Raw genomic sequence first — 17393 nt, forward strand, 5'->3', positions numbered from 1 at the left:
CTTTGCGCATGCCTGTGCTGTGGAGCAGATTGTTCAATATGGCTGAATCTGGTTGAGGAAGCAGTGGAAATATTTCTTTAAATGTATTTCATTACCTAATTTAAGCTAAGACATGATATTCTAAACGTTCTAATGATAGTATAATAATGGAAGGTGCAATAGAACTTGCGGATGTTGTTGCTGATACGGAAATAAGTGGTGAAAATGACAATCAAAGGGGCACTCTTGGAAAGTCGGCCCCCAAACTTTCTGTTCCACTTCAGTCTTGCATTAAATCTGAGATTGGGGGTGTTTCTGGTGGAAGGGGGGAGAGCCCCTCCAGAATAAACAAAGCATCAAGACGTGTGTACTTTCCAGATGGTGGCAACTTCGTGACCAAAGCCTTCGAGCCTCCAAATCCTTGGGATAAAGGTAAATATCAAACCCATTTTTCATTATTTCATTCCCATCTGAATCCCAGTTTGAGTTCCGTCTTTGATGGTCGTCTGAACTGAAGTCCTCATTTGTTTTTGTTTTTTTTGTCGTCGAGTTCACTCGCAAATGATGTTAATTATTTCATTCCATATTAACGTTTCAGCCTGATTAGTTCAGTGGTTTCTTACGATATTCCCTGTCGTGTGTGCATGAATGAATTGAAGGGCCTAAATCATGACAAAATCAAGATCGGCTTTGGAAAATCAACTAAAATGCTATTAGTCATCATTGTTTTCTAGTGATATTCGTTTCTTTCCATCACATTGACAGTTTCTATTTTCAGTATTTGTTCCAGCACTGTCGTTATAGTCAGTGATCCAGGGAAATGTCACTAAGCATAGTTTTGATGATCAGGGCATGTAGGAGTGTCAGCCCGCTGTCTTTATAGCATGACACATGTCCACGCCACTAGACTCTTGTTGCAATGCATTCAGATACTCAGTGATGTGGGGATGATTGATTCAGTAAGATTGATAAAGCCAATATTCCACCCATGGCTTCCTGTGATCAATCATGTCTCCCTGTGACCAGTGTTATTCCGACCGACATCCATGCCAGACATGGGTATCCGGCGCTATGCACTCCGTCATGTGGATTGGAAACATTTTCCTATCTGCCGATTTGATCATCTCATTCATTTTTGACAAACTGGGCACAGTATTGCCTGATGACTTTTTGTCCGCAGTTGATCCACGCAGTAGATGCTCCACTCGATCCAGCAATATTGTCGTGGCACTTGTATTGTAGGTTGTGAGTATTGGACGTATTGATTGGGTACCCCGATTACATGAACATTACGAGGTGTCCTGGTGTTGAACATGTCAGCTGATCAAGCTGAAGTTTAAAAACATACTATGTGGTCATAGGTTGAACAGTACTTTAATCATGTACCTGTAGGTCATTTGTATTTGTGCTCTAAACTCTTGACATCCAAGTTGATGGATTGTCAGCCAATTCGGATCTGGTGACGATTTATGCTAGGATCAGTTGACCTGAAGAGTTTGGGCAATGCGAAATACTCAAATGAGTGTTTCAGAATGATTTCATTGCATTTTCCTTTTCCTCTAACGGTTATTGAGCATTTTATTGCAATTGCCTCCGCAGCAGTTCTTGGTAAGATTTGCAGATTAATAATTACCATGGCCATCCCCGTAAGCCGGTTAATTACAAGTTGCCGGAGGTCTTGATTGATTAGTAACGATCAGCTGGGGAAACAGTCAGTCATGCTCATCTTTACGATATCTATGAAAACATTGATCAATCAGTTTTTCAGAAAACATGTTTTGCTGTTCTTGCAGCAGATGTGTAGAACATCTGGAACAATTGATTAAAATTGAAAGGTTTTTGTTGACAAAATCAATTGTCCATTATCTGCTCTGTCTGAACTGGGATCCTTCACAGAACATCTGGTCTGTACGCAAGTCTTGTACACTTGCAATGGATGGTCCATTTGTATCAGATTGTGCAGCAGTGTCACACAGCTGGGCGCAAAAAGACAGATGAGACCCAAAGGTATAGCAGTAGTAGCGTTTGAGTCAGAACATGCAGAATGAGCTGGATTATTACCAGTGGTGCATAATTTGACGATTTAGCTACCTACCACCAGGTCATTGCCCTGTCTGGTTTATTCTCACATGTTGACAGTGTCTCGTCCGTGATAGACTTCGGATCATACCTGAGTACCCGGTTCTTATTTCTCACCTCCGCCTGCTCGTTATTTCATCTAAAAAGTAGAACATTTGTCTGATTAGACCGAGGAGGCATATATTGGGATGAGCTTCGCAGGGATCGATCTCATGTGACATTATTGCTTTGTAGATCATGGGAAATCTACCAAGTTGAATAATTCATTCCATATGAAGTGCACACGATGACATGGCGATTAGAATAAGTTATTAGTCCAAGGGGTCTTGGGGTTAAGAAATCCTGACAGATTTTATATTCAGATGACCAGAGTAACGTGTATGTAATTCGTCTTTTCAGAGTCTATTGCCAAGAATTTGTTGTCAAATTTACACATTCGTCATGTCCGGCAAAGTGCCAAATTTTTAAGATTGAGAAAGCAAAAGATCACCATTTCACACACTAGTCAACTCAATAGGAAAGGCTAAGCAGACTAAACTGAAGGGATTTGATAGAGGATTTTGAGTGACTGACTGAACTGCCCAGGTTCTGTTCCTGCTGTCTTTCGAATCACCACATGATCTTACTACTGGTCAGGTACCTCAGTCTTGGTATCTTATTGAAATGGTCACCCCCTTGCCTCACATGCCTTGGCTGTGGTCATCGCCTGAAGCCACCACACATGGCTGCAGTGAGATGTATTGTACATTCACTACCCAAATCTAATATTGATAAATCAATATGATTTGTTTACGTATGGCACAACTCCCAAAAGATTGTCTCATTTATGGCAGTTAGCGTTCTATGACCGTTGTTTATTGAATTAGGGTCCGTTCTTTCTTGACATGAGTGATGGTCTAAGGTGAGACGCACACTACATTGGCTGCAGCATCAGATCGATGCAAAAAGTGTTGGTCCAGAAATCAAACTCTGTATAAGAACAATGTTCCATGATAGTCTCTGTCTTCAGTTGTCCCTTCTGTGTAATATAGATTGAGAAACATGAGATGAGCTTTATCCCTTTGGAAAACAGAATAAAAAATTATGCCTGGAGGTGTATTTGAACTTGAAGCCAGAATAGCTCTGAGGACTGTCATTGTGTCTTTGAGATAGCAGTCAGATTCCAATTAAGTTTCCCGGGGTGGGGGGGGGGGGGGTCCGGGCCCTTCGGCAGGAATATGAGATATGTGGTGGAATTGCTCTATTCTTTGATCATTCAATTTCAAGTGGTTGTGCTCGAGGGAAAGTCAGTGATGATATATTGGTATCTGAATTAGTTGAAACAGTTCAACTTGTAGGATGAAGAGACTTCAGTTATTTTGATCAGATTGAGTCCCTGCACATTGTTGGGCTGTATGAAATCCCACGTCTCCTTTTCCATTGGTGAGCTACCTCTCTGAAGGGCGATCTCATCGGGTCTCTACATGTTGTAGGACCACATGAAATAGCAAGTATCCAGTGCAAACAGGGAGCTACCTCTGCTGGAATTCTCCTCGAAACTCTCATAAATCTTTGCCAAGCTCTGAGGAAAAAACATCTTCAGTTCGAGTTTGATGGATCAGTACGTTATTGTTTACCCTGCTATCTCACATGATCAACTGAATCCGCAATTTTAAGGATTCAGCGGATCGCGTGGGAGATGCCGCTTGTGTAGGTTTTAGTCTAAGCTGTGTTTATGGTTTTTGAAAGAAAATATGGCACTAATGTTTATATGCAGGAGTTGGGGAAATTATTGATCACACTTTGACATGATTGGCATTTAGAAAGTGACTGACTCTATCAAATGATCCAGTAAAGGCCTGTATGAGATATGGATTTTGGTGAGTGCAGGTCACTGGAGTAAGACCCAGGGCCGGGTCTCTTGTCATCCAACTCCAGTCACCCATGAGATAAAATCTCCACGGAATATTGATCTACCGGTGCATTCGTAGCATCTGTGTCCTTCAGTCACTTCGATACCTGGATCAATAGTGTCTCATCTTGATTCTGTAGAGTAATTTCCCCAATCAGGAAAAACACCGCTCGGATTTAAGAACACATTCTCGCTGAATGATGGCTTTTCAATGTGTGTCCTTGATCTGATATCGAACACAGTATCATGAGAAATCCTGTCGTCTTGATTCAGACATTGTCAGATTTTTAGAAGTAGAAGTGAAATCGCATAAGGTTTTCAATTGCAGACTATGTTTTGGAAATCTGAAGGCGTGATTGTCCCGTTCAACTGGAAGAATCATTCATAAAGGTTCAACTGGTTAATTTCTAATGTGATTTTATATGTTTTCTCGTTGCAGCCAAAAGCTTTACAACGTCTGAGCTTGTCAATGACTATCAGCGGTCCTGTGAAAAGGTCAACGTCAGACCTTTGCCAAAGTTACTTAATCAGCTTCAGGTAAGTCTGTCATGTCATTGTCTATAGAAGAGATGGGTCAACCTGATCTCGGCTCAGTTTGCTAAGAAGAGAAGGTATGTTGTCACATGTCATGATCCAAGTCCGAAATGATCAAATGCAAGATTCATAGGCGTTCATGTGTCACTGTTCACGGACCATGCTGGGCTGGGCTTGCAAAGTAGTACATTCTTTTTACTGGTAGTGTAGCTCAGCAACAAGACAGACATGGTTTTGGGTCTATCTCCCTGCATCAGCCTGTGGTTTTGCTTGTTTCAAGCACCTATGACTTGTGAAAATCCTGTTGACACAAGACACATTTTGTATGAGCTCAGCGACCGGCATTGTTGTTTCCCATCCCCACTAAACAGTTGATCCAGTGTCGACAACTTGCAGCATGTTTTGAACACTGCTTTGAGAGTTCACTACCAACTATGGGTGGCAGATTTCTGCTTCCGTATGAAGAGGCTGGCAGGGATTATGGGTTGTCATGTCTGTCATTGGCAAGGCCATCATCATGTAGGCTGTCATGGATGTGCGTGGTGTATGTAGGGTTCTCCTGCTTTTGGGTGAGGATTGTAGCCAATGGACCTCGTACTCAGATAGACTTAGGCAAGAGAAGACGATCAGTGAACCTATCATCATGATACAAATTGATGGTATCATTAGGATGTGCTAATTGATACCTTTCCAATGCATGGTCTAAAAGATGGTATAACCACCTGATTCCTGTGACTTCCTATGTGTTCATGTGCATGTCTTACTAACAGCTGCTTACACCATATACAAATTAGCTGCCTCGAATGACTCTAGTCTTCATGTTGTCATGTTACCCTGTCACCTGTGGCAAATGCTATTCATTGCGACAAAGATTCCTGTAGTTGAAATGCTGCATTGTTTGCCCTTGGATTACTTGAAACCCCTGGCCCATTTGCACTCGGATATTTCCAGATCAGATTCTGCCCTGTTTTTCTCTGCATTAGATCTTAAAAATCCAGATGTTCATATTTGATAAAAGATCGGCATGGTGTACTGTTAGCTGAGGTGCCGCAGGCGTACGTGATCTTCAGGTTGATGCCAGCTTTGGCTTACAAGTTGTACTGATGTAATGTGGGAATAAGACATTTGATCATCATAAAAATTGTTGTTCTATGTTAGCCTACATAAAATAGGCAGGATATATTGCTAATGCAAGCACCTTTCATGTGCATCGGTATTAAAAGAGTGTTTGATCTTTCTATCAACTGAATAATACACCAACATCGGATACCAAGTCCAAAAATGTGCATCTGAATATGCATGCCTCCTGCCTGGTTCCGAGATGTAACGATTACTGTTAGATATCAGATCATGCTAGGCCTTTGTGATCTTTTAGAAAAAGTTGATGAGATGACAAGGATCGCATGCCTGAGCACCCCTGGGAGAACATGAGTATGAGTTGCCGATACCTTTCTTGATCTGTGCATGTTTTCTTTCAGGCTATACTAGACTTCGGTGAACGATTCGAGACTCTCACATTAAAAGGTAAACATGATATAACTCCACTCTGTTAATACTGTGACCAACTAACAGAGTAAGAGCATACTTCCAATCTTAATCAACTTCACATGACAGAATTAGTTTCTATTGCCAATTCCACATCCAAACCGGACAGAACTACAACTTCTCCTGATTCTTAGTGAGTATATAATGTTAACCATTGCAGGCGAGCGTTTAGACGTCCGCCACTGTGAGACACTAGAAGAGGTGTTACGGAGGGTTCAGTTCAAGACCGTCGATCTTGAGGCAACGCACCTTGATGATGAGGTAAAATATTTGAAACGAGAATGCTTAACGTGTTAAGTACTGACTTAAAAAAGAAATTCCCTGTGGGCCTACTCGCGGAAACATTTCAAGTGTAGAGTCTCGTTGATTGCTTCATGGCTAAAATGGCAAAAATTGCATTAGGAGCGTACCAGATTGTAATTACCAGTTAATTATTTGTCAAACGATGAAGCCGATGGGTTGTACAATGTATATGAACCAGTACAGTGTTCCATGCCACGGTGTAGGCGGGAAGAAACGACCATCGTTCATTAATGGCCCCACTGTGAAAATCCAAGTCTTCTTGTTTAATAATAATTCAACAATTGCAGGTGACATTTTCCTACAGAATCATTGACTATTATGCCAGCAAATGCGCAGTGACAGTAATGGCCATGTGTTTCCTCTAAAAACTCAAAAATTTCAAATTTCCTCCATTCGCTGTAGCACCGGCTGGAATCTTGTTGTCTGAATGTTGCAATTACAGCTTTCTTCATTTCAGGGTGCTGGTGCCTTGTTTGATATGATTGAATATTATGAATCGGCCACAAAACTTAACATTGCGTATAACCGGAGCATAGGACCCCGAGGATGGCAGGCCTGCTCACGAATGTTGAAAAAGGTAGGCTTGGCACTTCCGTATGAGGAAACCTAATCTGAAAGTTTTTCCAATGATTCCAGTCTCCATCTCATGGGTTGGTACATGTATGCTGCTTTCATGAACTGCTGTCACTGCCATGATACACCAAGAGCTGAAGTGTCCCGGTTAATGGAGGTTAAGAGTTAAACTCGCCATTCAGCGTGTCGTTCTTTGCCTCCTTTCATTCAGTAGAGCTATGTGCGAGGAGAGATCGATCAATACCAGAGCCACTCGGCTGTTTTTACCTAATGACGTACATGCACTCTCTGCGTACTGAAAGGGATGCCTCACGCTTTCATCTTGCGTCGCATAGTCAAATCAATTGATTCTGAAGCGTGCTCTCGTTCGGTATGGTTTCATTTCGAGGTCTTCGCACTTTAACTCTTGAAGAGCCCATAGTGATATGAATGAAAACCAGTAAATAATTTCACTGAAATCATCAAATATTTACACTAGACCTTCCTGTACATTGCTGAGGTAAAAGCATATGCTTGTCCATTCCTATCACCCAGTGCATTTGTGTCAGTGTGACACAAACCTGACTGACATAGTCAAGTTATCTAATTTGAATTGAGGACATTGAATTGGTATTTGAAACAACAAATGGTATTGTCATGTGATTAGATGTTGGGCATTCATTATATTGATTGGTCACCTTGCAAGAGATTACTTCTTTAGACACTCTCATTCAAATGTTTAACATGTATGCTAAGTACTTTGTGTCATTGGTTTGTTTACAACAGTCACTTCAATGAACAATACAATACAGTACAATACAGAATGGGGGTTGTTCCAATTGCCAGTAAGGCAACTGTTTGGTCCAAAGTTGTGTCTGTTTCACCTCCTTAATGTTCACAACAACAGCTCTACAAATTTTGTAAAATCCTTTCTTGGTCTTTGCAGACTCCCTGTCTGGAGAACCTTGATGCCAGGAACTGTCTCTTCACCGAGCAGAGCATGCCGTTTCTAGGTCGAGCACTTCGCCTTGGCTCAAACTTGACAACATTGCACCTCGAGAGCTGTAGTTTGTCAGGCCGCCCTCTTTTAATACTTGGTGAGTTCAGAAAACCGTACCAATCTACAGTAGGGAAGGAAACTTGTTCAGTCTATAAAGCGCTACGATGAGTTACAGCATCAGTTTAAAATTCATGGTGGCATGATTTCTCATGAAACAATTCTAGAAGCAGTTTAGCCCCCATACAATATAGAAATGTCCATGAGTGTTGAAAGAACGTAAGGCAATTCTCCTTTGAGAACCTGAAGCAGTGACAGGATTGGCAGAGGTTGGTTCAAAATTTCCGGATTTTGAGAGTTCTAAGACTTGGAAATCATAGAAACTAGATGGACACCTGGAGTCATTTTTAGCGTTCTATCTCCTTTGGTTGATGTTCTCTTATTTCCATTTAATCATCCTTGATTCTTCTCCTTTGTAGTTGGTGCATTGAAGTTGAATGAGACACTGAAGGAGCTCTTTCTGGCTGACAACAGACTCATGCCTTCTGATGGCATTCAACTGGGGAACTTGCTCAAATTTAATCACCGACTTCAGCTTCTTGACCTCAGGAACAATCACCTACAGGTAAGAATAGCTTGGTTGTAATGCATGAGAAAGATTGCTGTTTAGTAAGTCAATTATAAGATAAATCTTGTGAGTTGTTATCTTGTATGGTTCTGACATCATCTGCGATGAAACAGTGAGATAATGGGTGATATGAATAAAGACTAGCAAATGCTTTTATCTAAACTCCATGTACATTTACACTAGGCCTTTCTGTACAAAATTGAAGTAAAAGCATTTGCTAGTCTTTATTCATATCACCCAATGTGTCAGTTAATGCTGTCAACATTTCATGCCAAGTTACCTCCTTTAATACTTGCTACCGCCAGCAGCAAGTCTCTGAATGTAAGCCATTGCAAGGTTTGGTCATACTACATGTATATCTGTTAGTATTGAAAGTCATCCAGAGATTTCAAAGATTTAGAACATTTCATGAAGATAGTTGTCAAAATCATAAGAAATGTACATTGCAACACACGATTGAGCATTGGCGACAGATTGCTCTGACGATTCCCATTGAATTATCTCCTTCAGGATGTTGGTGCCACGCACATTAGCGACGGTCTCTACGAACAGAACCTCGGGACTGGTTTGACGACGCTAGTGTTATGGAACAACCAGATCACGTACCAGTCTATGACTTCACTGGCTAGAGCTCTTGTAAGTTATGGTCACATCGATAAGCTTTATAATTGGTTTGGTGCTAAGCATCAAGGCATGTATGGAGTCAGAGGTAACATTGAAAGAACTAATCTTTGTTCTCCTCATCTCTGTTATTTCTCTTTCAGTATGCCACACAGAGTTTGGAAACCCTTAACTTAGGCCACAATAGCATAACAAATGAAGGTATCCTTGCTCTCAAAGATGGCTTGTTGAAGAACAAATCACTACTCCGACTCGGAATCCAGGCTTCGAAGTTATCTTGTGAAGGTAGGGACGTTTCATCTTCAATGTCAAAATGATCTGCAAGGGGGTAGAGTGACCAGCATAAGGTCACAAACAAGTCTGTGTCAAGTAATGAACTCAGGATGTTAGATCATGAGATATACTACTAGATTGCTTCACCATATTGATGAGTCATGAGGAATTCACAAAATAAAACTGATCATTTTCATCACGACAATGTCTTCTATCCATTCTAGGTGCCATTGCCCTTGCTGAATACATAGCAGACAACAAGAAGTTACTGCGTGTTGACCTGCGGGAGAATGATATAAAGACGGCTGGCCTGATGGCACTGTCGCTCTCCCTCAAGGTCAATATGTATGTCAGTCGCGTTGACATTGATAAGGATCCCAAGAAGGAAAGTGTAAGTACTGAGAGGAATGAATTCAAGAGGAATGAATTCTGTTATGTACTGAACCTTTTTAGCTCACCTCTTAGCAGAGGTGAGCTTATCCCATACCGTGGCGTCCGTCGTCCGTCGTCCGTCGTCGTCGTCGTCGTCGTCGTCGTCCGTCGTCGTCCGTCGTCCGTTAGCAGGGCACGTTTCGTAACTGTTAGAGCTATTGAGTTGAAACTTGGTACACATGTACCCTTATGTAATGACACCTTGGAGACCAAGTTTCGGTCCGATTCGTTTCATGGTTTGGCCACCAGGGGGCCAAACGTTAAAAGTGAAAATATGCAATATCTCCCTTAATAGTAGTCGGGAAATTTTGAAAAAAATATGGTAGGTACTTCTAGCAAAGGTGCATCATATATCCTCCGGGTTTTTGATTTGACCTCCTTTTCAAGGTCACAGAGGTCAAATGGTGTAAATTGGCCGTTAGGATGTAACGATGGCACGTTTCTAAACTGCAATGGCTATTGATACCAAATTTGGTACACATTTACCCCTTAGTCAGGTGATCTTAGGGACCGAAGTTTGGTCCAATATGATTCACCACTTGTCCACCAGGGGGCAAAATCCAAAAACCTTAAAAATGTGATTATTCCTTAACTTCTTGCCCGATTGCCACCAATTTGATATCATGGGTACATCTAACCACCATACAGTATATGTCACACAGTTTTTTAATTTGACCTTCTTGTCAAGGTCACAGAGGTCAAATGGCGTAAATTCGCCGTCAGGCCGTAACTATGGCACGTTTCTTAACTGCAATGACTATTGATCACAAATTAAGTACACATGTACCCCTTGGTCAGGTGATCTTAGGTACCGAAGTTTGGTGCGATCTGATTTGCCGTTTGGCCTCCAGGGAGGGGGCCAAATCCTAATCTCTTCAAAATGCCATTATTCCTAGTAATGACTTGCCCGATTGGCACCAATTTTATATCATAGGTACATCTAATTCTAACAACCATTCAATGTGTCACCCGGGTCTTCTTTGATTTGACCTACTTTTCAAGGTCACAGAGGTCGAATGTATTGTAAATTGGCCATTTTGGGGAAATTGTAATTGCTTGGACCTACATCAAACCTAACACTACATGACACAATACCATGCTCTTTATCCATCTTTCCTCCACATGAGGTGAGCACAATGGCCCTGGCCATTTCATTTGGAAAGGTTATTTTGTATGTTGCACACATTTGATCATGATCTTGTCAATTTTCAGGGTGTCAAAGACTACGTTGACCAACAAAAGCGTCTCCATCAAGATATACAAGGGTGGTTAGTTAGAAACAAGGAGCTGAGCCAAGAGAGGGAGAAACGAGCTGAGTGGGAGAAGCTGAATCCAGAGAAGGTGAAACCGGTTGAGCCGGAGAAAGTTCCAGAGGAGGAGACGGTGAACACGTCGAGGCCAAATCTTGCATTGCCAATACCAGAACCGGATAATCGACAAATGACATTGGAATCGCCAATGTATGCGCCCGGTAGCGATCTAGCATCTAGTCCTGTGAATATACCCAATTCAAATGCGGCATCTCGCCTCAGCTTTCTGAATGCGGATTTAGAAAAATTAAGTCCACGAACTCGTGCGAAAAAGTTGTTCACTGTTAAAAAAGTTGATGAGTCGCCTAATAGTGCTAGTCCGACAAATTTTGATGGCCCATTGTTTGGATTAACTATTGAAGACACGGATGGTAAGGTGACTTACGCCAGCGAGCAGGAGTATGTGGAATCTGTCATGCACGCGGCAGTAGACGACTTAAAAAACGAGAAATTCCCCAAAAATCTTCCTGTGCCAGATCCACTCTCGCCTCTTGCTTCGCCAGACATCCTGGAACCTGGTCAAGTCAAAACTGTTCCATTGATTGGGCCTGATATCGTTCCGGGAAATATGAACCAGAGAAAGGATGATCAGGGTACAGTAGACTTTGTCAAGCGGACTGTTGATACAGTCAAATCACGAGGTCTGCCGAGGCCATTGGTGACTGTGACTGACTCGCTACAAGTAGACAATCGAATAGCTAATAAAACAAATATACCTAGTAGTGGTTCTATGGAGGGCCTACTCATAAGTCCTGATGAAGCAGACGATGCGGTATTCGTGGATGACTTAGAAAATAAAAACACTGATTCCCAAAACGCGGCAAAGATTTCCAAGGGATTTGACGAGGATAGCCCGAGTGATATGGACACTGATTCAAACGGGAGTGCTTCCCTCATGGGTGCTAGTCAGCCTCTGGCGGAACTTGCTGATGTGGATGCATCGGCTGCTTGTGATATTGACATGGAGGCTGCCAAGGTCTCAGACGCACAGGATAATGAACGCATGATCGTCACAGTTTGTGATAATGACGATGACGATGATCCTATGGATCCAGGACTTGACGATGTAAGTGATTCGGACATGGAGAAATCGCCGCTTGATTTAGACGAGTTAGACGAGAAAGATCCCGACTTCCACACGAACATGACCATAAATGGCATGACTATGGAATTATCAAAAGTTCTTGATAGTATCGATACGGCGTCATCACATAAGTCACCATCGCCTGCTTCAGATTTCGATCCAGGTATGTAAATCACATTAGCACAGATGTGAGATTGTCTAATTACTTGCAGGAATAAGCTTTGTGAGTTCCTCATGTGGACGTATGGTATCTCATTGGTTTAAAAGTGAAAATAGTGTCATGTCTGTGACCATGATGCACCTCTAAGACGTCTCATGTATTTTGTAACAGTAAAACCAATTTGAATGCAGCAATGTCAGTATGTAGAGCTGACTGGTTTGGAAAATTGATGGGCTGTTTGATAATCAATTCTTCTTTTTCATTAATGGTGGTTGAAGATATTTCATATTAACTCTTCTTTCTACACCATAAATGTGACTCGTTCTACCAAAACTAGGCGCTTGTCGCATCTGAACTTGACAGGTTGATACGGACTTGTTGTTCATTTCCCTATTGTAGACCTTTTGTGAAATCTATTACAAACTGATTTGGTTACATTTCACCAAAGGTCTACAGTAGGGAAATGAACAACAAGTCCGTATCAACCTGTCAAGTTCAGATGCGACAAGCGCCAAGTTTTGGTAGAGCGGGTCACAAATGTTCTTGTTCTGCGTTCCCTGATGCCGCTGAAACAAATTTTGAAAATATACTGAACTGTCATCAAAGTTGTCCATAGCATATTTGTCCTATCCGAGATTCAGCTTTCATTTGGTTCATGAAAGGCTGTTCAGATCGAGTGATGCCTTTGACTAAACTAATACTGGATCATGAAAAAACCTCTGTTTATCAAAGATACTGTACGCCTAATAAGGTATTATCAAAACTTCGGCAACAGGGGACGTTCAATGTTATTGTGGTTCTGCTTGTTTCCTATCTTGTGATGTTTTCCCTCTTACAAAGGGATTCTGCTTGATACCCCAGCTTTTGGGCCGTTCCCTTGCTTGGTTTGCTCTTCTGTCATGACATACATGTAATTGGGGAAAAAGAACTCTTCGTGCTCACATATGCTTTGTGTTTGAGCTTGTCGTGTGTTGAAATCAATTAGTTCAAAGTAGTCTGTCAGTTAGTTGATATTGTTGTGCTAGACTCCATGATTTCACCTCTTAGTGATAGAGTTTAGTTACTCTGTGTCATTGCTCCCTAAATGTTGGTGTTGCTCCAAGCATGCTTATCCATTCCGATTCATCATTCCATCTTACCAAGATAATGTGACTCCTGTGCGCTTCAGGCTTTTGGTACTGCTTTTAATAGGCAGTTGGCTTCATCATACCACCATCATTCTGGTCCCAGCATGATCCAGCCCATCCATCCCCCTGCCCCTGGTCTCCGCTTCATCAGTGCTGTTCTCTGGCTGAGTACATGTAATGGGTGTGCTGCTTCAGGTTGAGGAGTTGCTTGTGTGTCTGTACGTCTATCACCAAATCGTTGATATTTGACTATACATGAAATTGTTTTGTGTTTCCATGTTGTTTCCTAGACGATGACAGCGGCAGCACTCCGGATGAGTTTGAGCGTGAACTTGACGAAATGTTGGCCAAGGTTCATGAGGAGGGCATCTTGCTAACCACAGGGGCTGGCAGTAAGCATTTGTTGCAAGGTCCAGGTTCTGCTCATGGTAGTCACTACTGTTTGCTATTTGGTGAATTAGGTGTCATCATCGCCCCTCTGTAGCTGGTGGTTGATGGGACATCAGTTTATACACCAATTACAACTCAATATAGGCCTTAGCTTTCTTGTACCCTGAGCAGAACCTCGGAAATCTTTGACATAATGATTGATACCTGCCCTTCACTTGGTAAATGGTTTTACTCTGAAGTGGGTTGGACATTTTTTGGTGGTGTATGTGTGTCTGTGTGTTTCCCTACATTCATCATGACATTCCAACAGTACATAATACAGCACGCCAAGCTTAACATCTCAATACAGATCCCATTCCTGATCCTGTAATGGCACATAACCTCTAACAAGTGGCAGCACCCATGAACTCCATAGGATTTTCCAGCTTCATTTAGTGATATCCGTCTTGTCTAAATCTGGTTGAACAGTTAACTTTGGTGTCTAGTTATCTCCTCTCTCAAAGCGGTATACATTACAAAGTCCCCAAAATCATATCTGATCTGCTGATTGCACATCAGTGTTTTGATTTATCCATTGGCTAATAACCAATTAGTGTAGTTCATGGTCATTGCATTGCATTGCGCATTCTGATATCAACTGAGCTATGAATTCCATCCCAAAGCGCTGTAAATAAACTACGCTTCAACCAAAATGATAAACTTTTAAAATTGAGCGGATTTTCTCTGCGAATATTTCAGTTTTCTTGTTGTTCCAGAGAAAAAAGGAAAGAAAAAGCCAGAACATGGTGAAGAGAAAAAGAGCTTATTTGAGATGCTCACTGGTTCACCGAGCCACAATCTTGACATCGATTGTAGTGGTTACAGCGTTCCTTGTCCATATGGAGATTGGTAGAGGGGTAGGCAGTATTGTACCCTTACCCTTGACCTACTCTAGAATGTAGACAGACACGTCTTAGAATCCCTTTCTCGCGCTCCTCTCCTTGTCTTGTTTTGTCAATTCTGCTGTTTTCTCCAATTCTCAGACAATCTATTCTAAACATACAGTCACATAACCTCAAGAACACTTGTAAAACTTGATTTGGATTCTCCTTGGGATGATAACCCTCTGAATGATATAAACCTGTTGACTGCGTCTTTTCAAGGCAAAAAGGGATACACAAAGACAAATAGCTGTGGCAGAATTCCAAAACTTAGAGCTGTCCCTTTGCACCAATCGCCCACCCTGTGTGCTTGGGCCAGTGTGTTCAAATTGAATTTGTTTACATGAAACAGTTTGTTGTTGCTTTGTGAAACAGGCTGAACATGTGAGAAATCTTACTTTTCTGAACTTGTTGATAATTCTGTTATGGAAACGGGAACGTTATGATTGTCTAATATGGTTTTGTTTACTCATTATTTCATGTATTTCATTCATGCAGGTACAGTAGATGTGATTTGATAAGTTTTTGGACTTTCTTCACCTTGGTTCTCAGTGGTATATTTCCGTGTCAAAGTATTATTCACTTTTGTTCCTCTTTTTGATTTGATCTTTTTATCATCTTGTGATTCAGTTCTAATAAGTATCCTCTCCCCTTCCAGGTGCCTATAAAAACGTCGAAGAGATCCTCCATGAAGCCAGTAGTGGTGAAGTCGTCGGATAACCTAGAAACTTGTCGGATATTCCAGGAACTTTCGGATACTTCAGGAACTTCTCGGTTATTCCACTTTTAATCATCATTCGCGGCATCCTCTACTGATCTCAAAAGACATTTAAAAAACAATGATCACATTGCCTCGGAGGATTCAGGAAAACACTGTTTGTAACTCTGTACATAGAGGATGAACCAAGTAGGACAGTGTCGACACAGTATATTCAAAATCGCTAGGCTACTGGTGTACGCCTGTGCTCCTAGTACTGGTCGGTGCATTCAGTTGGCGGTACCTCGTAGACCTTGTGGCACGAAATCTATTGTAAAATTGATTCTGAATTTTCCAATAGATTTCTTTCTCTGTTGGTCTGGCCTGGGAACTGTTAAGTGTCATATTTTGTCAATTTTGCTGTACATAGACGATTGCTTAGTTTTCGTCATGGGGATTGTGGATCCCTGAACGTTTTGCTGGTGTTTTAGTCAGTAACAGAGACATGAATACTACTTCACTGCAGACACTTTTTAGCATGCATATTCCTCGCACCAAACAATTGTCCCTAATAATCAGTGAGATGATTCCTTTGGTGAACAGAAGTAGTTAGTCAATGTTCTTTCCTCGTATTTTCCCTCTTGGAAAGTGGTATTCTGAATCATGCGTTTAACAGACATGGCGGTGAGATGTGATTGTTTTCTGCAATTACCTGCTCTTGCATTGTAAGTAGCCCAGGATCCAATGGGAAAACATATGGTTTTCAGAAACCTGAAGTAGCCCAGCCTTAAGTTTACGTCTCGTCTGAGGTCAAGTCTCAGAGTTTAGATTTCTACGTGATCTCACACCTTGTCAATAACACAGTGATAGAATGAAAATCAATGCAGGTCTATAAAATTCATTATTTTAGTCAGAGTGTGCGTCTTTTATGCTGTTAAATCGGTTTTTGTTTTCATATTTGTTTAATGCTTGTTTTGTTTTAATATTGAGTTTAATTTCTCCCTGCACATGATCAAATGTCAGATGTAACTTAAGTATCCTGTGACAAGGAGTTGTAGTACATCAAATTCTATAGAAGCTTAATATCAGTTTTCATCCGGATTTTTTCATTTTCACTTGGTCTTCTCAAGCAATGAATTTCATCATTAGTCTTATGTCATCTTCTGGTATGTTTGTTGTGTTGCCGGGTCATTTCAAATGTATCACATCATTTGTGAAATGTATCTGTGGAATTCTCTCTCTACGAAGTTATTTTCAAACTGAGAGAGAAATGTAATCATTTGATTTAATATCACAAAAACAAAATTATGTTATCTATCTATATATAGCATGTATATTGTATATACGTATATATATATATATATTGGGAGAAATTGAATGAAATCAGGGGTACAGTACAAGCATGTATTTTAATGGTCCATCCAATGGAGACAAAATAAAATGCATCAGCAGCTACATAATTGTTGTCGGTCTTGCTCAATATCAGTGTGGTTGACAAACAGTAGGCCTTGAAGGCCCTAGTGCGGGCCTTGCTGTGCTTACTCTTGTTTCTGCTCCCTGGGGAGGAGGCATTTCATGTCACTCAGGAGACTGAAAAGTGCCCTGATGGCACCGAGACGCTTCCCTATCAAAAGGTGATCACTTTCCTGGATGAATTGTCTTCAGATGCTTGCTGTTCAGCCCCATCTTCCTCGAGCTCTCTTGTTTTCAAGTGCCAGGGGTTTGTTCCTGTGCACCTTGCCCTGTGAATGCTAGCAAAGAGCTTGTACTCTGTCATCCGGGTGACATTGAAATGATGCTGGAAGACTGTCTCAACCAAATCCCAGAAAACCTCTTGCCAGGTTGATCTGAATGCAATGGAGAAGGACTAA

The 17393-nt window shown here is 41.4% G+C and overlaps 1 protein-coding gene across 6 annotated transcripts; it reads left to right on the forward strand.

Annotated features, from left to right (window-relative positions):
* The first annotated feature begins 30 nt into the window (after positions 1 to 30).
* LOC135484522 (protein phosphatase 1 regulatory subunit 37-like) lies at positions 31 to 16971 on the forward strand. 6 transcript variants are annotated; one of them, XM_064766089.1, is made up of 14 exons: positions 31 to 411; positions 4389 to 4486; positions 5962 to 6007; positions 6189 to 6289; positions 6789 to 6908; positions 7830 to 7980; positions 8360 to 8505; positions 9019 to 9144; positions 9273 to 9414; positions 9627 to 9793; positions 11047 to 12391; positions 13806 to 13907; positions 14661 to 14805; positions 15484 to 16971. In XM_064766089.1, exons 1-13 carry the CDS (start codon positions 147 to 149, stop codon positions 14795 to 14797), a joined length of 2946 nt encoding a protein of 981 aa, XP_064622159.1. In that variant the 5' UTR covers positions 31 to 146; the 3' UTR covers positions 14798 to 14805; positions 15484 to 16971. The 6 variants fall into 6 exon arrangements, with proteins under 6 accessions (XP_064622159.1, XP_064622158.1, XP_064622161.1 ...); XM_064766088.1 differs by having other exon boundaries at positions 14661 to 14801; XM_064766091.1 differs by lacking the exon at positions 14661 to 14805.
* The last annotated feature ends 422 nt before the right edge of the window (positions 16972 to 17393 follow it).

This window comes from Lineus longissimus, chromosome 3 (genome assembly GCF_910592395.1).
Source record: "Lineus longissimus chromosome 3, tnLinLong1.2, whole genome shotgun sequence".
NCBI classification, from domain to species: Eukaryota; Metazoa; Nemertea; class Pilidiophora; order Heteronemertea; family Lineidae; genus Lineus; species Lineus longissimus.